The sequence below is a fragment of the Pseudorca crassidens genome, chromosome 3, assembly GCF_039906515.1.
Source record: "Pseudorca crassidens isolate mPseCra1 chromosome 3, mPseCra1.hap1, whole genome shotgun sequence".
Taxonomy (NCBI): Eukaryota; Metazoa; Chordata; class Mammalia; order Artiodactyla; family Delphinidae; genus Pseudorca; species Pseudorca crassidens.
In genome coordinates, this window is record NC_090298.1 from 55,761,721 (window position 1) to 55,788,591 (window position 26,871).

Sequence of the window (26,871 nt, forward strand, 5' to 3'; positions counted from 1 at the left end):
TGTACATAATTTATGTTGTCATTTTTATATATCATAATAATTAGATATGATCATGTTGGTTTCCTGAATGTGATCATTTGCTACTAAGTGAATAAAACCAGCATCATTGAAAGGATAAATAACTAAGCATAAGTGATAACTTTAATCTCGGCCCCAGGTGTGAACATCACAAATGTTGTCAAATGACGGAAGATCCAGGAATCGGGACAGGCACTACGATGAGGTCCCAAGGGACTCAGACTATCAAGATGGCACCGTAAGAACCTTCCAGACTCTTCACGACAGTGAGCTGGCTGTGAGCGCTGATCCGTTGCCACCACCCCCTCTCCCATTACAGCCACCATTCGGCCCAGAATTCTACTCAGGTGACACAGAGGAACCGGCCGTAGCACCAGATCTCAAGCCTGTAAGGCGCTTTGTCCCTGAGTCCTGGAAGAACTTCTTCAGAGGGAAGAAAAAGGACCCAGAGTGGGATAAGCGGGTGTCAGACATCAGATACATCTCCGATGGAGTGGAGTGTTCACCTCCAGCCTCTCCTGCAAGACCAAACCACTGTTCACCCCCCAACTCCTGCGAAGATCCTCAGGGCGGGTCAGAAGGCAGCTTTCGTTCCCGGAAAGAGGCCGAGGCAATGTTTCCCCACGATCCCTACGGATCCCTAAGCCGACGCACACACACAGCCCGAACCTACAGCGAGAAGGTGGAGGAGTATCACCTGAGGTATTCCTACATGAAGTCCTGGGCAGGCCTGCTGCGGATTCTGGGCGTGGTGGAGCTGCTTCTGGGGGCCGGTGTCTTCGCTTGTGTCACGGCGTACATTCACAAGGACAGCGAGTGGTATAACCTGTTCGGATATTCACAGCCCTATGGCATGGGAGGCGTTGGTGGCCTGGGCAGCATGTATGGGGGCTATTACTATAGTGGCCCCAAAACCACTTTTGTGCTTGTGGTTGCTGGATTGGCTTGGGTCACCACCATCATTATTCTGGTGCTTGGCATGTCCATGTATTATCGGACCATTCTTTTGGACTCAAATTGGTGGCCCCTAACTGAATTTGGAATTAACATCTCCTTGTTTATCTTGTACATGGCCGCAGCCATAGTCTATGTGAATGATACCAACCGAGGTGGACTCTGCTACTATCCATTATTTAACACGCCAGTGAATGCAGCGTTGTGCCGGGTGGAAGGAGGACAGATAGCAGCAATGATCTTCCTCTTTGTCACCATGATTGTTTATCTCATTGGAGCTTTGGTTTGCCTAAAGTTATGGAGGCACGAGGCGGCTAGAAGACGTAGGGAATTCATGGAGCAACAGGAGGTAAGGGATTTCGTGATCTTTGTTCTTTCTTTCTGTTACTCCTTAAATATGTATAGTTCTCAAAACAAAGTTGTTGTTGTTTTTAAGGGTCTGAAGTTCAAAAGGCCCCACTCAGCATCTGACATGCTCTGACCAGGATAACCCACTCTGGTGTGTCATTTGTAGAATGTTGCAGGTAGACCCCAGATGTGTAATACAATATATAGTTTGTCGGTTGCAGTATTGTCTGTCTGATACTTAAGGGGAAAACAACTACTGAATTTCTGCAAAGAAGAAATGATGATAATACCTGCATAAGATTATATAAAAGCCCTATTAAAAATATTTTTTTTGGAATGGTAGCAAAAATGTTAGAGTATGTTCTGCTAACATCATTATTCCCTGAAATAAGTTGATGTTTTGCTTTCTTCTAAGGAGGAGGAGTGTGTAGTAGAATTTCCTGTGCCTCTGAAAATGTCAGTATTACCTTAAATATTTTCTTAATTTTAAGTCAACTATACCGTGCATTTTTTTCCCCACTTTTCCAAAGACTTCCTAGGTACAATGGCGGATGGTGTATATTGGGCAAAACTATAGCTAAAAATAAAATCCTTCCTTATATACTCAATAACCTACGTATTTACTCACTGACCTATGTATTTTTTTAATCATATTCATAACAGCAAAAAACTTGACTAACTTTATAATAGGTACCTTATGTGTTCTGTACAGAACCCCATACTCTAGTGTCATAAAATATATTTATCTTCCTAGAATTTGACATAGATTCAAGTTGTTTCTAAAAATTTGTCTCAGCACTGTAAGCATTTTTTTAAAATTTATTTATTTAATTAATTTATTTTTGGCTGCATTGGGTCTTCGTTGCTGCGTGCAGGCTTTCTCTAGTTGAGTTGAGTGGGGGCTACCCTTCGTTGCGGTACGTGCGTGGGCTTCTCATTGCGGTGGCTTCTCTTGTTGTGGCGTGTGGGCTCAGTAGTTGTGGCTCGTGGGCTCTAGAGCGCAGGCTCAGTAGTTGTGGTGCATGGGCTTAGTTGCTCCACGGCATGTGGGATCTTCCCGGACCAGGGCTCAAAGCTGTGTCCCCTGCATTGGCAGGCGGATTCTTAACCATTGCACCACCTATTTTTTTAATTTACATCTGTGTATACAAAGTAAGGAACTTTAAATTCTAATCAGTGTGAAATCCAGATAGTGAAGCACACACTTCCTTATAATTTTATGTAAGTTTAATAACAATGGAGTTCTTAATATCATTTCAAATTCTACATGAATATGACTGTTATAAACAGTACTTTTATTTCTTTTCCTTTTCTCAACAAAAATTTGTTTTTATAAGACTTCACATAATGGTTAATTAAACTTGAGTCACCTATGATTCCTGTTTGTGTGTTGCTGTAACTTCCTAAATGTTAAAATACACAATGGCATATAGCTTTTTTCTATTAATTTTATAATTTAACCATCCCAAACTCTTTAATTGTGCAAGGTAATAGGAACCAAGAATAAATAAAATCTAGGTAATTCAGAACAACTCACATAAGAGTCACCACTATCTCCATATTTCCAACTCTGCTTTCTGCTCCTGATTGACAGGGAATCACAGTTATCCCTCCTCCTCTGGTTCTCCACTGGCCCATGAAAACGTGGCCAAAAGAGTAGGAGGATCATGTGTACGGTAGAGAATCAACATCTGTAAAGTTGAGATTGGGCTATAGATGCAAATGGACAAAAATATTTGCAAAGTAGCTTCACACACCTCTGAAAAGTCATTTTAACTCTTTTTGTTCCAGATAAATGAGCAGTCATTGCCATCGAAAAGGAAAATGGTAAGAGTAAAGCTCACGTTATATTTTATCTCTAGATTTGTTAAATAATTTTCTCTCTTACTTGTTTATCTATAGAGTAGACCATCTGTCTGTAAGAGTGTTATCTGTTGCATTAAGTTCATAATACGACTTTCAGCTTTCTTTTCTTTTTTTTTTTTATTCTTTTTTAAATTTTATTTATTTACATTTTGGCTGTGTTGGGTCTTCGTTGCTTGCGTGGGCTTTCTCTAGTTGCGGCGAGTGGGGGCTACTCTTCATGGCGGTATGCAGGCTTCTCATTGCGGTGGCTTCTCTTGTTGTGCAGCATGGGCTCTAGGCACGCTGGCTTCAATAGTTGTGGTGCGCGGGCTCAGTAGTTCTGGCTCGTGGGCTCTAGAGCACAGGCTCAGTAGTTGTGGCGCACAGGCTTAGTTGCTCCGCAGCATGTGGGATCCTCCCAGCCCAGGGATCAAACCCATGTCCCCTGCATTGGTAGGTGGATTCTTAATCACTGCACCGCCAGGGAAGTTCCTCAGCTTTTTTCTAATACTAAGAGGACCAAATCAGACAAGGCTATTTGAAGCATCTTTTAATTGTGTTAAATGAAGCTTCTACAGTGAACCTAGTTGGTTCTCCTTACATATTTAAATTTAATTTTTTAAAAAATTTTATTATTTATTTATTTATTTTTGGCTGCGTTGGGTCTTCGTTGCTGCACACGGGCTTTCTCTAGTTGCGGCGAGCCAGGTCTACTCTTCATTGTGGTGCACGGGCTTCTCATTGCGGTGGCTTCTCTTGTTGCAAAGCACAGGCTCTAGGCACGCGGGCTTCAGTAGTTGTGGCACGTGGGTCTAGAGCACAGGCTCAGTAGTTGTGGTGCATGGGCTTAGTTGCTCCGCAGCATGTGGGATCTTCCCAGACCAGGGTTCAAACCCGTGTCCCCTGAATTGGCAGGCAGATTCTTAACCACTGCGCCACCAGGGAAGTCCCTAATTTATTTATTTATTTATTTTTTTAATTTTTTGTGGTACGTGGGCCTCACTGTTGTGGCCTCTCCTGTTGCGGAGCACAGGCTCCGGACGCGCAAGCTCAGCGGCCACGGCTCACGGGGCCCAGACGCTCCGCGGCATGTGGGATCTTCCCGGACCGGGGCACGAAACTGCGTCCCCTGCATCGGCAGGCGGACTCTCAACCACTGCGCCACCAGGGAAGCCCTATTTATTTATTTTTTAATAAAGGTGATTCTCCCAAATTTTCTTCAGTCTCTTTAAAGTTCTTCCCCATTATTTCCTATTCTTCTCACCTTGCTTTCAGATGCCAAATTTTGTTGTGTCGGGAAAGAAATCCCTATTCCACAATTTACTTAACTGCGTGACAGTAGACAAGGTACTTAACCTTCCCAGGCCTTGGTTCCTTCATCCATAAAATTGGAATAATAATAATTTCTACCTCACAAGATTGCTTGAGAAGATTAACTAAGATGCTGTGGTTATAATTATTTACATATATGTAATAATTTAATGTATTTTAATAATCATAATTTTACCTCATTGAAAAGTTCTTTTTTAAGATATTGGGCATTATTTCTAAGCAAGAAGTTAAGAATCCAGCCTTTGGGTTTGTTTGTTTCTCTGAAAACGGAGTATATTCCCTTGCATCAAAATTCAAAAAGGTCTCTCACACAGAGTCTTCTTTCATCCTGTACCATGGCTTCCCAGTTCTCCTGTGGAGGCAACCAGTGTTACCAGTATCCTGTGTGAGAGATATGTACATATATATATACACACACATATATATATTTGCTTTCCTTCCTCTTTTACACAAATGGTAGCATACCATACATGCTGTTATGTCCCTTATTTTTTTCACTTAATATATTTCTAAGGTAGTACATAGAAAATTTCTGCATTTTGGTTTACAACTACGTAAGTGTTGCATTTTATGGATGTACCATAATTTATCGTATGTTAACCTGTTTCCAATCTCTCACTATTAAAAACAGTGCCACAGTGAATAACCTTATACATATGAATAAATACTTCCTTCTGTATATGTATTGGGTTGGCCAAAAAGTTTGTTTGGGTTTTTCCGTAAGATGATACAGAAAAACACAAACGAACTGTTTCACCAACCCAGTACAAGTACACCTGAAATGTAAATTCTGAGAAGTGAATTTCTGGATGAAAAGCGGTGTACATTTTTGTTTTGACTGCTAGATTGCCCAATAGAAATTCTACCAATTCCCACCCCCAACAGCACTACAGGCTTCCTCACACCCTGACCAACACAGTGTCAGGAAATTTGTTAGCATCTATCAACCTGATAGGTGAAAAACGGTACTAATGTAGTTATAATTTGCATGTCTCTTATCAGGAGTGAGGTTGAGCATTTTTCATATATATATGTTTGCATTTTCTTCCTATTAACTGTCTGTTCATATCCTGTCCAGGTTTTTTTATTGGGTTGCTGATTTGTATAAGTTCTTTTTGGTTAAGTGCATTCGTTTTGAAAATACGTTTGATGAGGTTCTTTTTAACTTTATTCTCTATGTTGTAACATAGAAATATTACTTGAAAATGTTTTGTTCATGCTGAAATATGGAATTTATTAAGTGGATGAACGGCAGCCTATCCAAGCGATCATAATTAATACATTGCTGTCATCATTCATTCATTCATTGAACAAACATGTCACAGGCTGTGGGCCAGTGATATGGATACAACAATGGCATTATCTCCATTTTCCAGGGGCTTACAAATCTGGTGAAAAAGAAAAACACAGATGAAAGATTAGTAGAGTATGAGAGAGAGGAGGCCAGCAGGAAGTACAAAATTAAACTAACTTGCTTAGAGATTTGTGTTTCTATGACATCTCAGGAGATCAATTTATGAATGATAATGTCTCAAATTCAGCATTATTAAATGCTGAATTTAACAGTGGTTTTTATTTTTTATTTTTTTATTTTGCGGTACGCGGGCCTCTCACTGTTGTGGCCTCTCCCGTTGCGGAGCACAGGCTCTGGACGCGCAGGCTCAGCGGCCATGGCTCACGGGCCCAGCCGCTCCACGGCATGTGGGATCTTCCCGGACCGGGGCACGAACCCGTGTCGCCTGCAGCGGCAGGCGGACTCCCAACCACTGCACCACCAGGGAAGCCCTTTTTTTTTTTCTTTTTTGGCTGTGTTGGGTCCTCATTGCTGTGCTTGGGCTTTCTCCACTTGCGGCGAGCAGGGGTTTAGCGGTGCACGGGCTTCTCATTGCAGTGGCTTCTCTTGTTGCGGAGCATGGGCTCTAGGCACACAGGCTTCAGTAGTTGTGGCACACGGGCTCAGTAATTGTGGCTCACAGGCTCTAGAGCGCAGACCCAGTAGTTGTGACACACAGGCTTAGTTGTTCCATGGCATGTGGGATTTTCCTGGACCAGGGCTCAAACCCGTGTCTCCTGCATTGGCAAGCAGATTCTTAACCACTGCGCCACCGGGGAAGTCCTTAAATGATTTCTGACACGTATGTAAAGTCATCTGAATTACAGTTGAGCTCTACTGTGGTTTTCTTGGATATCCATAAATCGTTAGAAATCAAGAGATATCTGATCAGTTCTGACTGACCAGGCGTGGGATGAGTGAGGCTGGGATTAGCTGGTCTACAGAATACTGAAGAGTTACTCTCTCACAGTGCAGTGTGGACCTAATGTTACAAACCTCTACAATTTACACACTGTTCATAGCATTAGAGCAATGCTGCTTTGTGTGTGTGGGGGGGGCATTTTGGTTGTTTGTGGGGTTTTTTGGCTGCACCTTGTGTCATATGGAGCTTCCCTGACCAGGGGTCAAATCCGAGCCCCTGCAGTGGAACCACGGAGTCTTAACCACTGGACTGCCAAGGAAGCCCTTGTTTATATTTTTATTGTACTTTGTTTTAACTTCCTGATTCCCTTGTGTTTAATTTGTTTTAAATGTTCATTTATTTATTCAACATTTTTTGCTTCAAGATACACAATTCAATTAGACTCAGTGACACTAACAATCAGTAAGCTAAATAGATCATCAGTTTTAAGCTGTCTGAAATATACATATCAGGGGACTTCCCTGGTGGCACAGTGGTTAAGAATCTGCCTGCCAATGCAGGGGACATGGGTTCGAGCCCTGGTCCGGGAAGATCCCACATGCTACAGAGCAACTAAGCCCGAGCACCACAACTACTGAGCCCGTGTTCCAGAGCCCACGTGCCACAACTACTGAAGCCCGCGCACCTAGAGCCCGTGCTCCGCAACAAGAGAAGCCAGCACAATGAGAAGCCTGCGCACCACAACGAAGAGTAGCCCCCACTCGCCGCAACTACAGAAAGCCTGTGTGCAGCAACGAAGACCCAAGGCAGCCATAAATAAATAAATAAACAAACAAACAAACCAGATATACTTGAAACTGATAAATAGTAGTTGCCTTTAGGAGGGTAACTGGCTAACTGTGAGGGGACAGGTAAAGAGGGAGACTTACTTTCCATTATGTATCCTTTTGGACCTTTTGAATTATACGTTATGTCTATACATTACCTATTCAAAGTTTTTTAAGTTTTAAAAAAGTTAAGTTAGTAAATGCTCATTTCAAATATTGAGATAAGCAATATAAGGCTGATATTTAAATAACTAATAACACTGCCCTTTGTTTGAAATCTAAGTGCAAATTCCCTAACCTGTGGCTGACTTCCAGTGTTAGTACAGAGACGTAAGTGAGTTTGACCAAATGGAGAGGGCAGTCTTCTAAACTCGGAGTCATCGTTAAGAATGGCTTTGGCAGGGCTTCCCTGGTGGCGCAGTGGTTGGGAGTCCGCCTGCCGATGCAGGGGACACGGGTTCGTGCCCCGGTCCGGGAAGATCCCACATGCCGCGGAGCGGCTGGGCCTGTGAGCCATGGCCGCTGAGCCTGCGCGTCCGGAGCCTGTGCTCCACAACGGGAGAGGCCACAATAGTGAGAGGCCCGTGTAAAAAAAAAAAAAAGAATGGCTTTGGCAGATCATTGCCAATACTCTCATTCAAGATTGCCATATTGCTATAACCCACTGGTAAATCCTACTCCCTCAGAGGGACTGACTAGGAAACTTACAAATTTTAGCCTGACCTGGAACGATAACCTTTGCTACATCACAGCCCAGTAAGAGTTCTAAAATAAAATTCACTGCAGGGAAAAGATCAAACTTAATCAGACTTTGGTTTAGAAAATGGATCTGGATTAGAAGTATTGCTCAGAATGGAAAAGAGGCCTAAAAACATATAAGAAAAAATATATAAGGAGACTCACTTTCTAAAAGTTGACACTCTTGTTAACAGATGATATCAAAATCTGAAGTCAGAATGTTCACATCAGGAAGTATGTTTCGGAACATCTCCAAGGGCACAAGAGAAGAATCTCTTTGCTTGGTGGGGGTTAAAGGTGGTATGCCTTTTGCGGATGTTGACTGCACAGCACCAGCCTGGGTGGGACTGTCTCACTAAGCTGCAGCGTGGCAGTGACACAGCAATGGTGGTCATTCTTGGTCAGGATGGATCTTATGGGCCTTCTGAGCAGTCCCTGAGGTGCTGGGACTTACCAAGGGGATTAAGTGCAGGGTAGAGTCAACCTGAAGGGCTTGGCTGAGCTGGAGGAAGTTGCCCCAAATGATGGGGTAGTCTGCTGCGGCTTCTGCAGGTGGTACGGGATTAGGAAGATCTGCTGGAGAGTTCTAGGTAGGTCTTTTCAGCTGCCCTGGAAGGCTGGTGCCTAGTATGTCCAGGGTGTGTTGCAGCATCTCAGATCCTGAGAGGTCCTGGAATAATCGGGAATAACCTTAGCGGAGTTAGAATCCCCATTCCTAAGACTCTTTGAGAATCGTATCAGTCCAGTTAACGTCTGCTCGTTCAAGATATGGGAGCAGAATGCAAAGAGCATCCTTTCAAAGGCCTCTTTTCCTGGGAGATGGGTCACTGTGGATCAACGTATTTAAATGTATTCAGAGACAGAGGCAATCTCATGACTTAATTGAGGAACCTCTGTTGGACTTACCAATGGGAACCTTATAGGAAAGGTTGAATCTCCAGCTTCTCATTGGGTATGATTTTCCCCTGCTTCCTTCCCAGTTCTTGGTAGGGAAGAATTTGCAGATGACCACAGGAGGGGCAGTGTAGTGTGGTGAAGAGAAGATAAACTTTGGAATCAGGCAAATTTGAATTTGAGTACTACTAACTCTGTGATTCAGGGGAAATTACTTACCCTCCCTGAACTTAGTTTCCTGTCCCTTGTCTGGAACTATCAGCTAGGCTCTCCCTTCTTGTTTTGTATTTTCACGAACACAATTTTTAAAAAGCAAATAAGGTCATTTAAAAAATAAATAATATATATAAAGTAAGATCAAACAGAGAAAGAAACAAATTCTAATAAGTCCCTACATGTTGAGTAGATTGCTTTTCTAAACTAGAAAAGTCAAAATCTAATCTAGGTATCAAAAGTAATAGTGTGGGTTTGGGATTGGGGTCTATGCATCATTACATCTATACGCTCAAAGGGAAGGAGAATCAGAAATTGGACAAAAGCACCCTGAAACACATGTCTGGCTCTCCCTGTTTCTAACTTGACAGCGTATTCATTCAGCCCATTTTGTAAAAATTAATTAATTTTATTTTTGGCTGCGTAGGGTCTTCGTTGCTGCGCATGGGCTTTCTCTAGTTGCAGCGAGCAGGGGCTACTCTTCCTTGCAGTGCGTGGGCTTCTCATTGCAGTGGCTTCTCTTGTTGCAGAGCACGGGCTCTAGGTGCACGGGCTTCAGTAATTGTAGCACATGAGCTCAATAGTTGTGGCACACAGGCTCTAGGGCGCAGGCTCAGTAGTTGTGGCGCACGGGCTTAGTTGCTGTGCGGCATGTGGGATCTTCCTGGACCAGAGCTTGAACCCGTGTCCCCTGCATTGACAGGGGGATTCTTAACCACTGCACCACCAGGGAAGTCCCATTCAGCCCATTTTTAATTTGAAAACTTAGTAATTATATCCATAGCAGTACTTACCCCATGGCTTAATTACTTTCTCTTGCTTCATAGTAAAGCTTTTCTTATATGTGCTGACAAGGCTGGTTTTTGCTAGGTGCAAAGAAAGGTCATGAAATCTGGGGCCGTTTGTTTGTAATCAGGAGTACTGTTTGAAAGTGGTGTGTCCCAGGGCTGGAGCCCAACTACCTCCTTCCCATGAAGGACCGAAGAGATTTTAATTTTTTGAGTCATATCTAGTTCTAGATATTTTTTCCCCAGTAGGGTTTTCTGCACTGGTGGTCAGTGAGGTTCACCCAGAAAGAGTGAAAGAAAATTTTAAGAGCATAATAACAGAAAAAAAAAAAAAAAAAGTAAAGCAGGTGAAATAGTCTGTGTGGAAATATTCTGACTTCTTAGAACTCTCCTTTTATATTAAAAGGTGAATCTTGGAATTAGAGATGGGCAAGTAAGGAAAATGAATAGTTTATGCTTCAAAAAACTTTACCTGAGGGGGGAGAAAACTCATATGGACTCTCCTCCACAACGTGACTACCTGGGTAGAATTCGTGATTTTGACCAGGAAAACCGAGCCTGACACCTGGGGCTGCTGACTAGGGAGTCAGTGTGCTCCCTGGCCACTCCTCAGGCAGCCGCGGGAGAAATGGATGGTTAAATACTTAGAAGCTAAAAAGGGATGCCATGAAATGGAAATCCACTTATTTAAGCCAAAAAAGTTTCCCCTAATTTTAATACCATGATGGATTTTCAAGATTAAACATAAAAGAATTCATGAGGATGAAGAAATGGCATCCCGACCAGCGAGGAACAAAGTGGGATAGATACTGACCTCAGAATATGTTTCCTAAAATACTCTTGTTTGATCTCCTTTCCTCTGGGTTTTCTGCTCCCCACTCATGTTCTTGCTGTTTGGGGCCGATGGCTGGGCGTCCTTTCTGGCTGAGGGGACCTGGTTCCCCTTTCACCCAGCGCCTCGGGTGCAACCTTCCCCTCTTGGTAGCCCTACCCCATGGCAGGTCAGCAGCCTCCACGTCTAATCCGACTAATCCACTGATCTGTGGGCTGCGCTATTTGGTGAGTTAACAGCTGGTAGTTTCTGGAATGAGCTAATGTTAAACCAGAACTCAAAGGCAGCCTCAGAGGTAGAGAAATCAGGAAACAAAGGATTTTAAAAGATGCCTGACAAGGTAAAGAGCAAGGTTTTTTAAAATCTTGTTTTATATTTTGTTTTCAATGGAGTCAGGTCCCTCCCGAGCAGCTCAGTTATTAGCTCAGTGAGTTTAATTCAGCGAGCATGGACTGAAGCCCCAAGGGGTGAGTGGAGGGGGCTTTCTTCTGTGTCATGGGATCAACATGCTCTAGCAGGATGGCTTTGCCCGCCCCCTCCCCATCACAAACTCATTTCTAGCTTTAGGATTGAGCGGTATACATTTAAGTAAACTGTTTCCTCGTGTTGCTCATTTAAAGAATCAACGAGCCAAAAAAGTGCTGGCTTGTTTGGTTGGTTGGTTGGGTTTTGGTTTTTAGGTGGTTTTTTTTGGCCGTGCCATGCAGCTTATAGGACCCAGGCCCTCGGCTGTAAGAGCGAGGAGCTGTAACCGCTGGACTGCCAGGGAATTCCCGGAAAAGTGCTGGGTTTTCATTGTGGCTTTTCCACTCAGAGCCTTGAGACCTTGGAGAATTTACTGAACCTCCCTGAACCTTGCTCCTTTATGTGTAACACGGAAACCCCTCTCCTGGCATCCACCAGCCTCACCAATTTGGTTGGTGTTCTGGGTGCTGCCTAGTGGGGCCCCCAAGCACTATTTTCCCAACCCCAAAGCTGCACATCCACCTCGCCCTGCCCGTTCTGGAGTGGGCTCCCCTGGGTCTTCCACTTCCGCGTCCCTCCTGTTGGCTATTTTAGCTCTTTTTTTAAAAAAAAAATATTCATTTATTTGGCTGCATTGGGTCTTCATTGCTGCGCGCCGGCTTTCTCTAGTTGCAGCGAGTGGGGGCTGTTCATCTTTGTGGTGCGCAGGCTTCTCATTGCGGTGGCTTCTCTTGCTGCGGAGCACAGGCTCTAGACACGCGGGCTTCAGTAGTTGTGGCATGCGGGCTCAGTAGTTGTGGCACGTGGGCTCAGTAGTTGTGGCACGTGGGCTCTAGAGCGTGGGCTTCAGTAGTTGCGGCACGCAGTATCAGTAGTTGTGGCTCGTGGGCTCTAGAGCGCAGGCTCAGTTGTTGTGGCACACGGGCCCAGCTGCTCCGCACATGTGGGGTTTTCCCGGACCAGGGCTCAAACCTGTGTCCCCTGCATTGACAGGTGGATGCTTATTAACCACTGCACCACCAGGGAAGCCCTATTTTAGCTCTTAAGGTCTGTCCCCATGCTTCCTCCTTGGGCATTTCTGTCTCATGTTCTTTCCCCCTCTTTGAATGGATCCTTTTCCTACAGAGACTTCTAGGAGCTCTCCAGTGTAGAAGCCAGGTGACTTAAACCACTGTCTCCAGCATTCCCGTAGACCTCTTCAAGGAACCGCAGGTTAAGAACACCTGGGAAAGTAAAGCCATCCACCGCCCTTCCCTTGGTTTTGCTTGCTGTCTTTTTCAGATGATGAAACAATGTGACTCGTCCCCCATTCTGACCTACTTAGTGGCTACTTGTAATTGATTCATCTCAAGTTGCTGGTGTCATTTTTTTCTCTTTCCATTTAAGTTGACTTGTTCCTTTTTTTTTTTTTTTTTTTTTTTTGCGGTATGCGGGCCTCTCACTGTTGTGGCCTCTCCCGCTGTGGAGCACAGGCTCCGGACGCACAGGCTCAGCGGCCATGGCTCACAGGCCCAGCCGCATGTGGGATCTTCCCGGACCGGGGCATGAACCCGTGTCCCCTGCATCGGCAGGCGGACTCTCAACCATTGCGCCACCAGGGAAGCCCGACTTGTTCCATTTTTATCGCTGAATTTCTTATTTTGAACTACATTTTCTGTTCTTTTACAGTTAGTTGGGGTATACGTCTTAAATGTACTTAAGACACATTTACCATTTCATCATCCACCTTTGATGATCCCACAACTGGGATTAGAGGGTGTTTAATCTATTATATACTCTCGTAGCTCACTGTTTCCTTTAACTGTTACGGAAGTGTTCTGAACAACTCTGTGACTATAAAACACGTAATTCTGAAGGGAAATTGTTGATTGCTCTCTCTACTCTTCTTCCTCCTGCTCCCACCCCCCAGGTTTCTTCTAAGAATAAAGTTGGGATTTTTGTTTGTTCTTCTGCCTTCATTTATAAATAAATCCTCTTTTTCTCTCTAACTGTAGTGTGACATGGCCACCGGTTGTGACAGACAGAGAGACCAAGAAGTTAATTTTAAAGAACTGAGAGCAACAAAAATGAAACCTGAGCTACTGAGTGGACATATCCCCGCTGGCCACATCCCGAAACCAATCGTGATGCCAGACTATGTGGCGTGAGTATCTACCTAAGTCCTTCTTCAAGGTAAAAATAGAGAGGTTCCATTTGGGTTTTCTCTTTTCTGTTTGTCTACAAGTTAATACTCTGCTTAAAGTCAATTATATTTGAACAGTTGTTTGTTTCCTGGGAGGTAGTATATTGAATTGAAGGTACAGTATGGTCGTTGAGGAATAAGCTAATAAGCTGATTTCCTATTCCTCTTGTTTTAGTGAAAAAGTTATCACTTCGGTTTATTTTTTTCTTCCAGTTTTATTGAGATATAATTGACCTATAGCAGTGTATAAGTTTGAAATGTACAGCATAATGATTTGACTTACATGCATCCAGAAATGATTATCACAGTAGGTTTAGTGACCATCCATCATCTCATATAGATAAAAAATTAAAGAAATAGAAAAAAATTTTTTTCCTTGTGATGAGAACTCTTAGGATTTACTCTCTTAACTTTCATATGTAACATACAGCAGTGTTAATTATATTTATCATGTTGTACATTACATCGCTAATACTTATTTATCTTATAACTGGAAGTTTATAGGTTTTGACTACCTTCATCCAATTCCCTCTCCCCCTACTTCCTCCCCCCGCCTCTGGTAACCACACATCTAATCTCTTTTTCTATGAGTTTGCCTGTTTGTTTTTGAAGTATAATTGACCTACAGCACTGTTGGTTCCTGGTGCACAACATAGTGAAATGTATATTTCTATACATTTCAAAATCATCCCCAGGATAACTCTGGTTATTATCTGTCACCGTACAAAGATATTACATAGTTATTGACTGTATTCCCCATACTGTACATGTTGTACCTGTGACTCATTTATTTTGCATCTGAAAGTTTTTACCTCTTAATCTCCCTCACCTATTGCTTCACTTCCCCCACCCCCCACCCCTCTGGCAACCACCTGTTTGTTCTCTGTACCTATGAGTCTGTTTCTGTTTGGTTATGTTTGTTCAGTTATTTTGTTTTCTAGATTCCACATGTAAGTGAAATCATACAGTATTTGTCTTTCTCTGTTTGACTTATTTCAGCAAGCATGATACCCTCTAGGTCCATCCATGTTGTTGCAAATGGCAAGATTTCATTCCTTTTTTTTTTTTTTACTTTTTATTTTGTATTGGAGTACAGCCGATTAACAATGTTGTGATAGTTTCAGGTGCACAGCAAAGGGACTCAGCCATACATATGCAAGTATCCGTTCTCCCCCAAACTCCCCTCCCATCCAGCCTGCCACATAACATTCATTCTCTTTTATGGCTCAGTAATACTCCTTTCAAACATTCTGTGTCTTTTGATTGGAGCATTTAGTCCATTTACATTTAAAATAATTATTCATAGGTGTGTACATATTGCCATTTTGTTAATTGTTTGGGAGTTGTTTTTATGGTTCTTTTTTGTTCCTTTCTTCTTCTTTTGCTCTCTTCCCTTATGATTTGATGACTATCATTAGTGTTATGTTTGGATTTCTCGCTCTTTTTTGTGTGTGTATCTATTATAGATTTTTTTTTTAATATTTATTTATTTGGCCACACCGGGTCTTGGTTGCGGCATGTGGTATCTTCATCGTGGCATGCGGGATCTTTAGTTGCCACATGAACTCTTAGTTGCAGTATGCATGTGGGATCTAGTTCCATGACCAGAGATTGAACCTGGGCCTCCTGCATTGGGAGTGTGGAGTCTTAGCCACTGGACCACCAGGGAAGTCCCATCTATTACAGATTTTTGGTTTGGGTTACCATGAGGTTTATACATAGCAAACTGTATATATATATGTATCTATCTGTGATTATTTTAAGTTGCTGATCTCTTAAGTTTGAACACATTTTAACAACCCTATATTTTTGCTCTCCATCCCCAGCGTTTACTGTTTTTGACATCAAATTTTACATCTTTTTGTTTTGTGTCTCCCTTAACTACTTATTGGGGGTATAGATGACTTTATGACTTGTGTCTTTTAACCTTCCTACTAGCTTTATAACAGGGCTGATTTACTACCTTTACTGTATATTTGCCTTTGCCAATAAGATTTTTCCTTTTGTAATTTTCAGATTTCTAGCTGTGGCCTTTTCTTTTCTACTTAGAGAAGTTCCTTTAACATTTCTTGTAAAGCTGGTTTGGTGGTACTGACTCTTTTATCTTTTTCTTGTCTGTAAGACTTTTGATCTCTCCAACAAGTCTGAACAAAAGCCTTGTCAGGTAGAGCAGGGGTCCCCAACCCCAGGGCCGCAGACCGGTACCAGTCCCTGTTAGGAACCGGGCCGCACAGCAGGAGGTGAGGGGTAGGCAAGCGAGCGAAGCTTCATCTGCGGCTCCGCATCGCTCCCCATCACTCTCATTACCACCTGACCCATCCCACACCCCCACCCCGTCAATGGAAAAACTGTCTTCCATGAAACTGGTGCCTAGAGGCAAAAAGGGTGGGGACCCCTGAGGTAGAGTATTCTTGGTTGTAGGTGTTTCCTTATCATCACTTTCAATATATTACGTCACTTCTTTCTGGCATGCAGAGTTTCTACTGAAAAGTCATGGGATAGCCTTATGCCAGTTCCCTTGTAGTAAATTCTTGCTTTTCCCTTCCTGCCCAGGTTAAGGAAGTTTTCAGCTATTATGTCTCCAAATATGTTCTCTGCCCCTTTCTCTCTCTGTTCGCCTTCTGGGACCCCTATAATGTGAATGTTAGTATGCATGATGTTGTCCCAGAGTTCTCTTAAACTGTTCTCATTTTTTTTTTCTTTTCTTTTTTCTGTTCCGCTTGAGTCATTTTCACTGCTCTGTCTTCCAGTTAGCTGACCCACTGCTCTGTATCATCGAATCTACTGTTGATTCCTTTTAGTATATTTTTCATTTTAGTTACTGTATTCTTCAGCTCTGCTTAATATGTCTTTTTATTTTTTCACTCTTTGTTTAAAACTTTTAACTTCTCACTCTGTTCATCCATTCTTCTCCCAAGTTCTTTGAACGTCTTTACAAGTATTATTGGGTAGTTTGCCTATTTCCACTTTACTTGGTTTTTCTGGAGTTTTATCATGTTGCTTCACTTGGAACATAATTGCCTGTAGCCTAATTTTGCCTAATTTGCTGTTTTATTTCTGTGTGTTCGGTAGGTTGGTTTTGTTTCTCGACCTTGGAGAAGTGGCCTTTTGTAGAAGACGTCCTGTGTGTCCCAGCAGCGCACTCCCTTCTGGTCACCAGGGCTATATGCTCTAAGGGTGTCCCCTATGTGGGCTGCGTGGGTCCTTCTGTTGTGGCAGGCTGACTACTGTGGGTGGTCTGATGGGCATGGCCAGCCCCCAGTCCTGTTGGTTGCCAGGCCCTGCCTTGTGTGGAGGCTACCAGCCACTGGTGGGTGGAGTTGGGTCGTAAGGTTGCTGTCTATGGAGTCCTGAGGGGTCCCAGGGCTAGTGCTGGTCCATGGATGGGCAGAGCTGGTTTCCAGGGTTGGTGGTTGCAGGCCTGGGGATCCCATATCTAGTGTCAGCCTGCTTGAGTGAGACCGGTTCCTGACATGGCTGGCTGTGTGGGGTCCAGGTGTCTCAAAGCTGGTGTCAGATCCCAGAGCAGCTGGCTTAGGGGCCCAGAGTGTCTCAGTGCTGACGTTGGCCTTCTGGTGGGTGTGCTGGCGTCTGGGGGTCCCGTGACTTCAGCCTGCTGGTAGACAGGGCTGGGACCCAGGGGATCCTGGGGCTAGTACCAGCCCGCTGGTCGATGGGGCCAGGTCCTGGGGTCCTGGAGCTAGTGCTGGCCCACTGGTGGGCAGAGCTGGGTCCTGGGGTCTCTGGCTGCAGGGCCCAGGCATCCCAGAGCTGGTGTTGGTCCTCTGGTGGATGGGATCCTGGCCCCATCCACCAGGGGGATCAGGGGATCTTAAGACAGCTGGCCTCTTGGTGGGTGGCACTGTGTCCCCACCTGGCTAGCTGCTTGGCCTGAGCCATCCCAGTACTGGTGCTCACAGGCTGGTGGGCAGGGCCCAGTCCCTTTGCCAGCAAGCTAGAGGGAGGATTACCAAATGGCGCCTGCCAGCACCAGTGTCCTCGTGGTAGAATGAGCTCCCCAACATAGCTACTGTCAGTGTCTGTGTCTCCAGGGTGAGCTCCAGTGGCCTCCTGCCTCTGCAGGAGGCTCTCCAGGATCAGCAGGTGGGTCTGACCCAGGCTCCTTTCAGATCACTGCTTCTGCTTTGGGTCCTGGAGCGTGTGAGATTTTGTGTGCGCCCTGTAAGGATGGAGTCTCTATTTCCCACAGCCCTCAGAGTCCCGAAAGTCAGCCCTGATGACCTTCAAAACCAAACATTCTCGGGGCTTGTCTTCCCAATGCTGGGGAGCCCAGTGTGGGGCTTAGACACCTCATTGGGGAGACCCTCTGCACTTGCAATTATCCTCCCATTTGTGGGTCACCCACCCAAGGGTATGGGTCTTGACTATACCATGTCTCTACCCTCCTATCCATCTGGTGGTGCCTACTTTATATCTTTAATTGTAGAAGATATCTTCTGCTAGTCGTCCAGTCTTTCTCATCAGTAGTTGCTCTGTAGATAGTTGTAACTTGGGCATGCCCGTGGGAGGAGGTGGGCTCAGGGTCTTCCTCCTCTGCCATCTTGGCCACACCTCAACTTTGGTTTATTTTTTTTCCTCAGGAAATACCCTATGATTCAGACGGATGATGAACGAGAACGCTATAAAGCTGTGTTCCAGGACCAGTTTTCAGAGTACAAAGAGCTCTCTGCAGAAGTTCAAGCCGTCTTGAAGAAGTTTGATGAGCTGGATGCAGTGATGAGCAGATTGCCGCATCGTTCAGAAAACCAGCAGGTGAGTGCCTGCAGCTGCTGGCGAGGAGTTCTGATGGCGGAAGGATGAACTCTGACTTCGTCTGAAGTGGAGAGAAGGCACAACCATCTGCATCTGCTGTCTAGGAAGCTCACTGGCAGGGTGACAGTTCAAAATATATAATTTAATGTCTTTTGCCTTCAATTATTAAACAGTAGTTTATTTTCTTACTTAAGTAAAGTATAAATTTGCCTAACATACATACCGGGTCAATCAGGCTCCCAAAGGAGACAGATAGCACACTCTAAGGTAATTTGAGGTAATTTGAGGAAGGTTTATTCACAAATGGTGGACGTGGGTGTAGAGGAGCTGCCAGTGGCCATGCATTCTCCAGGGTAAGTCACAGCCAAGCAGTTAGCACCCCAAGCCCAGAGAGCACAGTGGGTAGGGACGGAGAGTGGATCTGAGGCTGCATACATGAGCTACAGGGCTCATGCTTCAGACCAATAACCGTGATTATGGCAGAGAGGAAAACGAGGGTGGAGATGGCAGTCATAGGGGACTGAAGTGTTTTCTCTAATGTTCTGTCTTTTTTTTTCTTCACATTTTAATATCTGGGAAATCAGGATGCCCTCATAATCAATGGCATTTTTTACCTGACATATATTTTTTCATTGAGAAATAATTCGCATACCATAAAATTCACTGCTTTTAAGTGTACAATTCAGTGGGTTTTAGTATTTTCACAAAGGGGTATAACCGTTACCACTGTAATTCCAGAACATTTTCATCACCCCTCAAGAAATAACCCATACCCATTAGCACTTTTTCCCCATTTCCCCTCTCTCCAACCACTGACAACTACTAATGTACTTTCTCTCTGTATGGGTAAATGCAGTGATATAATATGTGGCCTCATGTCTGGCTTCTTTTGCTTAGCATCATGTTTTCAAGGTTCATCTATGTGTCAAGAATCAATATTTCATTATTTTTTGTGGTGAAATAATAATATTCCATTGTATGAATATACCACATTTTTTAATCCATTTATCAGATGATGGACAGTGGGTTGTTTCCACTTTTTTTTTGTTTGTTTCCACTTTTTGGCTATTATAAATAATGCTGCTATGAACATTTGTGTGTAATATCCTATCCTTTTTAAAGAGAATGTATTCATCTAATCTGTTTGTGTAATTGAAATTTTAAAAACATACAGCATTTTTTAGTAAATGTCAAATGTATGTATATATAATATATACACACATTTTTTATATAGATAGATAGATAGATTCTTCTCCTGAGACCTGCATTAGTTGGGCATCTTTGTTTTGACCAGACCTTTAAGTGTACATTTAAATGAGTTGTAATTCCAAGTCCTCTCAGCCAAATGTCTAGAGTAGTGACATTTTCCCAGTCTTGGAGTGATGGAAGGGTGTTGGCTAAGAGATGCCAGTACCAGGAAGCAGGAGAAATCCAGCACATACTGCAGGTTCAGGGTCAGTTAGTTCCATTTGGAGAACAGGCAAGGTGCACAGGTCCAAGAAGGGTGACCAAGTTTAGATGCCCTCAAAGGAGTGCAGGAAAGAAGGAGCAGGCACCAAGCGTCGGGATCACCGCAGGTTGGGAAGAGCAAGCTGGTTAACGGACATAACGCTGAGAAACCTGAGCGTGACGTGTGGCCTTTGAGCCCAGGCCCAGAGGCGTCGGGTGTGTAGGCTGTGTATGCGTGGGCAAGGGCTCAGGCTGTGGTGTGCGATTGGGGGTGGGAGGGTCCTGCTTACAGCAGGTGCTGAGAAACTGAGTCCTCCCACAGTCCTCCCACACAGTCTCACAATAGTCATTTCCTTTGGTTTTCAGCATGGCTTGGCAAGTAAGTAGCCAAATGTAGTGAGTCTCGGTGTCTCCTCCAGGCCTTATCTAAAGTGGAGATATCAAGTGTATCACAAAAATGAACTTGTTCACAGGCTGAGCTTTGCGGTGGGCAAGAGTCTGCCGGCAAGGCTCACTCGTCCCCTAGCGCATCCCCAGGGAAGTGTCTCTGTGCCCAGCGGGCCTGCTGGGGGCATGGGTTCTCACACACACCTGCTCATGCACCCGTGAAAAATTAAACCATCACATGACTTTTCTAAGCCCATCCAATAGGAGTTTTGCTCAAAATAATCTCTCCGGTCCTCACCCTCCTAATTCAGTCTCTGACTGACTCTAGGATAGATTTTTACAGCTCTCATCTCTGCTTGCGTCTCCAGCACAGCACCCCTGCCCCCAGGCAGCTAGTTCAGTCCCAGGCCAGGACCTGTTAATGTAGATGACAACTGAATAACCAGGTTCATCTCACTGATGGCAAGCAGTCAAAACACAAACAATACTCATGATCTTAGTATGTGAAAAACATTGAAGAGTTAAAATATATTGGGAAAAGGATGTGGATTTGTGATGGACAATGTTCTCAGGGGAAGCTTTTAGAACATAATTATTACATTTTATTTTGTATTTATTAGGTGTACAGTGCTTCGCAATCTCCAAAGCATAGGTTTACCTGGATAAATGAGGGCATTGCTTTAGTAACCTATTTCCTTTGGATAGACTATTCAACCCTTTAACAAATTTCATATTTATTATTAAACTTAGAATAAAGTTGGAAGGAGCCTCATATTAGCTATTTTCAAAAGTTGAATAGTGTCAACTTGCCAAAGGGGATGAAAATGCTACCTAATTATAGCTAATGTGGTTATTATGTGCCAAGCACTTTAGAAGGATCATTTCAAATAAATGAACCTTCTCACAACACTATGAGACAATTATGGTTATTATTCCCATTTTACTGATAAGGAAACCAAGCCTTACGGTAAAGAGCTTGCCCAAGTCACACCGCCGGCAAGCAGTGGCACTGGAACTCGGTCCAGGTTTTACACGAGCAGGGGCCTCGCCCTACTGTTCATCCCTGGATCTCAGGGCCTGGCAAAGAGTAAGCCCTCAAATATTTATCCAGTGAGTTGAATTTGTTCGTGTATGAATATTTTCATTATAGTCTTAGGTAAAAATTGTTTTCTGTTCTTATGCCCACTGTACTCTTGAGACATTCTTGAGATATGATGTGAGTAACTGCAAGTATTTTCGTTCACATATACAGTATATTATTTTTAGGAACATGAGAGAATTTCAAGAGTCCATGAAGAGTTTAAGAAAAAAAGGAATGTGAGTAAAACCATTTTCTTCTTTAAAGTGTATTCTTATCCAGGTACAGTGGTGACTTTAGATTCTTGCAGCTAAAGTAGTTCTTTTTTTGTATTTCTTAAGATGCTACTTGTTAGGGACCATGGGTGGCTGCTGGGTGCCTTTTTTTTTTTTAATTTACCTTTTGGCTGCGTTGGGTGTTCGTTGCTCTGCGCGCAGGCTTCCTCTAGTTGCAGCGAGTGGGGTCTACTCTTCGTTGCAGTGCACGGGCTTCTCATTGTGGTGGCTTTTCTTATTGCAGAGTGCAGGCTTCAGTAGTTGCAGCACATGGGCTCAGTAGTTATGACACGTGGGCCCTAGAGCACACAGGTTTCAGCAGTTACAGCGTGTGGGCTAAGTAGTTGTGGCGCACAGGCTTAGTTGCTCTGCGGCATGTGGGATCTTCCCGGACCAGGGCCGAACCCATGTCCTCTGCACTGACAGGCAGATTCTTAAACACTGAGCCACCAGGGAAGCCCCTGGGTGCCTTTTCTTCTCGTCTCTGTCCTGAATACATTCTGCTGTGTCCTGATTTAGGAACCCAGGGAAATGAGCACCCATATAGAGCTCTTCACCCACATTTCATTCACAAAGATTAAGTTCTTTTACAGGTTTCTAATTCCATCCTTAACTTAATTGCACAAATTAGTAGGGGATGGAGGGAGCTTTTATTAATCCATTAATTACTTTTTAATGTATTTTAATACTCAAGAGCGCCTCAGCTCTCTACTTCGACTCAATTTCGTGTGAACCAAAAGCTTCTAAAAAATAAAATCCACTGAAAAAAATGTAGAGAGCTTACCTGTTATTCTTGTTAGGCAGATTTTGAAATCTGCCGCAGGAAAATCTGCTATGAAAGGTCATTTTCTGGGTGATAATGTGTGTTTCTGTGTTTTTTGCTCAGGAAGCCAGAGGCTGAGATAATAGCTATGTTTCTTTTCTAGGATCCTACATTTCTGGAAAAAAAAGAACGCTGTGATTATCTGAAGAATAAACTTTCTCACATAAAGCAAAGGATTCAAGAATATGATAAAGTAATGAATTGGGATGTACAGGGTTATTCTTAAAACTTATTTGAAACCACTTTTTTATATCAAGCTTCATATTTATTTACTGTCTTTTTTTATGCTCGTCTCTGTGATAGAGAAGCAAATGCCTCCTGAATCAGCTTGTAGTTGGTTTAGCTGGTATGTCAAGTTAAAACAGTATGTGATTGCATTTCAGACATTTCAAAACAAATTCAAATTTACTAAGGGCCTTTACTAAGAGTGGAAGAAATTCTGGATTCATCTGTGTACAATTTATATTTATCTTGTTAAAATTGATTTAAGCATTGTGTCCTTGTGGTTGATGATCAAGTGGAGTGTCAATTCTGGTGCTGCTTTTTCCTTTCTTACTTAAGCCAGTTCCTGGGATTCTTTTAGGACAAATTTCTCTTCCTAGCCAAAGATGTCATTTCTGCCCTTGAAAGGGGTTTGAATTCACCATTTGAAGCCTTATGATCTTGGGCGAGTTGTTTAATCTGCCTGTGCCTATTTCCTCATCTGTAAAATGGGGCTCATCATAGGACCTACCTCCTAGGGTTGTTATGAGGATTAAATGAGTCAATATTCGTAAAGCACTTAGAGCCTGGCACATTTGTAAGCACTGCATTAGTGTTTGTGAACTATATAGACGTGTTTGTGGAATGAATAAACTACATAGAATAAGTCTCAAGGAAAGGACCTTAAAGAGCAAGTCCAGCCAGCTAACCCAAGGCCATGGCCTTATGACTTTCTTTTTTGTGTGCTGTAAATAAATCTTACACACGTCGCCTTAAGCAGATGCTTCCCTGTGGCCCTGTGCCTACTGGGGTCCAGTGCAGCCTTCTTATCTTTAATAGCATCACCGTGCACATCTCTCAACGTCCCCACAGCCCAGCCCTTCCTGTAAACCTCGAATACAAGGATTGTGTGAATATTGTTGCCATTTCTGTCCTGTTTAGATGTCCATCCTAAGGCCCCATGATGTTGCATCTGCTTAGAATCTCCCTTTGATTTATTGGAATGCTTCATTGTCCCAAGAATTATCTTGGCTTTGAGGCTTTATTCATGAGAAATGTTTTATTTTTATTAATGTGAACAAGAGACTGCTTTAAAAATGTTTTAAAAAATCATTGTTATTGGTTCCCTATTCAGCAGCAACTATCTTGTAGATAATTTCCCAGGTGTAGAAATACAATTTCTGCTTCATATAGTTGCCATTCAAACAATTAATACTGGAGGAATTTTCGAAGTGATGAAACCAAAGAAAAGAATGTGGAAAAGCGAAGGCGGACCAAGTATTGGATACTGAATAAACTTCCTACTTCTTCTTTGTCAATGATATCTTATTTAGTGTATATTGTTACTATTTTCAATCCATGGTTCTCAGACTATGCTTAGGGTGCTGAGAGTCTTAAGAGGTGATACTGTGGAAAGTGTGAGGCTAGGCTCCCTCTGGACCGCCCCCCAAACTAGAACAGCTGCACATTCTGTTTTACATATTGGGACCCCATGTTAACATTTTGCATAAGAAGAGCACCCATGCTTTAATAAAAAAAGAAAGATGAGGGGCTTCCCTGGTGGCGCAGTGGTTGAGAGTCCACCTGCCGATGCAGGGGACACGGGTTCTTGCCCCGGTCTGGGAAGATCCCACATGCCGCCTCTTCTTTGGAGAGGACACAGTTCAACCCATAACAGCCACCTTTAGCAAGTTGTGAGATTCAGAAAAAGATAGTTCCCTGTACATTTTTTTTCTCACCTGACTTTTAACATGTATTCTATTTTGAAACTTAATATGAGAAGATATCAGCATATCTAAAACTTGAAAAGAGAAAAGTATATATCCTTCACTCATTCATTTGTCAGTTATGTGCCAAATGCTTTCATTGGCCAGATGTTCTAGCACTGAAGATATGGTAGTCAGTAAAACAGGTAGAGACCCTGAGGTTACTGTCTAACAGGAGGATCTGAATGAGAAGATACAGGATTGGTGATGAAGTATGCATTTTTCTTATGTGCTTTTCTATAAATGGTTTGTGTAGAGACCCTGAAACTGAGATGCACCAATGTTCAAAAGATAGACAATATAGGAAAAATCTATAATTTTTTCTGACTCAATTTTTTTAAAAAAACAAAAATTTTTTGAAGAAAAATACTGAATAGATACAAAAGCATAGAAAATGGAAGTCCTGCCACCCTGGTGATATATACTGTTTGGAGCATATACTTCCAGTCTTTTTATTTTTTAATTTTTATTTTATTTTATTTTATGTATTTGTTTATTTTTGACTGCGTTGGGTCTTCATTGCAGCACACGGGCTTTCTCTAGTTGCGGCGAGCAGGAGCTACTCTTCGTTGCGGTGTGCGGGCTTCTCATTGCGGTGGCTTCTCTTGTTGCGGAGCACGGGCTCTAGGCGCACGGGCTCAGTAGTTGTGGCTCACGGGCTTAGTTGCTCAGCTGCATGTAGGATCGTCCTGGAACAGGGCTCGAACCTGTGTCCCCTGCATTGGCAGGCAGATTCTTAACCACTGCGCCACCAGGGAAGTCCCTTCCAGTCTTTTTATAATACATGTAATCAGTTTTAAATGGTCTACTTTAATACCATAAGTGTTTTCAAAGAAGAGTATCTGGGAGGCTGCACCAGCATGTGGTAGAGCGGCTCTCCTACATTAGACAAGCCAGGCTTAGAAGGAAGGTAGGAGGAGCCCAGCAGAAGGGCAAGGTGGACTTCAAGCTCACCACAACAAAGACTCCTTTATTTCCTGTGTGATCTTGAACCTAAGTATCAGCCTCCTTATCTGTGACGGGATAATATTACTACCTGATGAAACTGTTATCAAAATTAAATGGAATAATGTTTGTAAAGTATCAGGAAGATGCTTGCTCGATTAGTGGTGGCTAGATATTCAATTCAAACTGTACTTTTCACTAAGTTAGATAATGAATTGGCTGTTTTAAAGGTAGAATATCAAAATGACTTTGATAATAATAATAAAGGGCTGTTTTTGAAAGTGTGTAGGTAATGCATTTATTGCAGAAAAATTTAGAAAATGAACTCTTCCTAGCTCACACAAATAAAATTGCCCATAATTCTGCCCTTGGAGATAGTCGCTGTTAACATTTGAGATCATATCCTTCCATTCTCATCTTACACAGGTATGTATTTGTATAAGCATATTATGTACAGAAAGTTTTGGTATTTACAAAATGAGTATTATATAGTACGTTGTGTTTTGTGTTTTAATTAATAAAACTAGACTAATTTTTCTGAATTTATAGTTTTCATGTTTTCTATTTATTTCATTTTAATGCAGTTATATTATCATTGTTTTAGTTACTGATGTTCATGTTGTATGGCGGAAAAAGCAAGGAATGGGAGTTAGGTCTAGATTCAAGCTGTGTGGCCTCAGGCGCCTAAGTCACTTAACTCCTTTGAGCAATGGGATTAGATGAGGTAAAAGTACCTAAGGTGGGAACTTCCCTGGCCCTCCAGTGGTTAAGACTCCGAGCTTCCAGTGCTTCAGTCCCTGGTGGGGGAACTAAGATCCCACAGGCGTGTGGCACAGCAAAACAAACAAAAATTACCTGAAATTTCATAAACCATAAATCTCTGAAAAATCCTTACATTTATTTATATTTTTGTTCTGATAATGTTATCAATAAGAAATTTTCTTTAGTTCATTATTAATAACTTGATAATAATAAATATAATAAAATATAATATAAAACAGCATATTTATAAAATAAAATATAATAAAAATAGCATATTTACTATATAATCAGGGCTTCTTCGGAGGTCTGTATATTCTGGTACAGCCAGAATGGCCTTGATGCGTACAAAGAATATTTCCATTTCAGCTGATTGACTTGGAAGCCACAGCATGTGCCAGTGTGAAAGGAGCAAAGAGCAGGCCACTGGGGAACGGGAGGAATTTTCCAATTAATGGAGTACAGATTTGGCCCCTTCCTTTCTTCTTTATAAAGTAGAAAAAAGGCCCCCAGATATAAGAACTTCATCACGCACCCCACTTCCAGGTATGTTTTTTTTTTTTTTCCTTCGGTACGCGGGCCTCTCACTGTTGTGGCCTCTCCCGTTGCGGAGCACAGGCTCCGGACGCGCAGGCCCAGCGGCCATGGCTCACGGGCCCGACCGCTCCGCGGCATGTGGGATCTTCCCGGACCAGGGCGCGAACCCGTGTCCCCTGCATCGGCAGGCGGACTCTCAACCACTGTGCCACCAGGGAAGCCCCAGGTATGTATTTCATGACAATTC

General features: G+C 43.0%; 1 protein-coding gene across 5 annotated transcripts in view; it reads left to right on the forward strand.

Moving 5' to 3' along the window:
• The window catches only part of MARVELD2 (MARVEL domain containing 2), a 29,940-nt gene extending 4,130 nt beyond the window's left edge, over positions 1 to 25,810 (forward strand). For 4 of the 5 annotated variants that reach the window (XM_067730910.1, XM_067730911.1, XM_067730913.1 and 1 more), the window contains exons 2-7: positions 158 to 1,321; positions 3,112 to 3,147; positions 13,444 to 13,592; positions 18,233 to 18,404; positions 21,507 to 21,557; positions 22,520 to 25,810. In XM_067730910.1, the coding sequence (XP_067587011.1) occupies positions 173 to 1,321; positions 3,112 to 3,147; positions 13,444 to 13,592; positions 18,233 to 18,404; positions 21,507 to 21,557; positions 22,520 to 22,642 (1,680 nt within the window). In that variant the 5' untranslated portion in view covers positions 158 to 172 and the 3' untranslated portion in view covers positions 22,643 to 25,810. The remainder of the gene's footprint in view (positions 1 to 157; positions 1,322 to 3,111; positions 3,148 to 13,443; positions 13,593 to 18,232; positions 18,405 to 21,506; positions 21,558 to 22,519) is intronic. The other variant, XM_067730914.1, reaches the window with a different exon arrangement.
• The last annotated feature ends 1,061 nt before the right edge of the window (positions 25,811 to 26,871 follow it).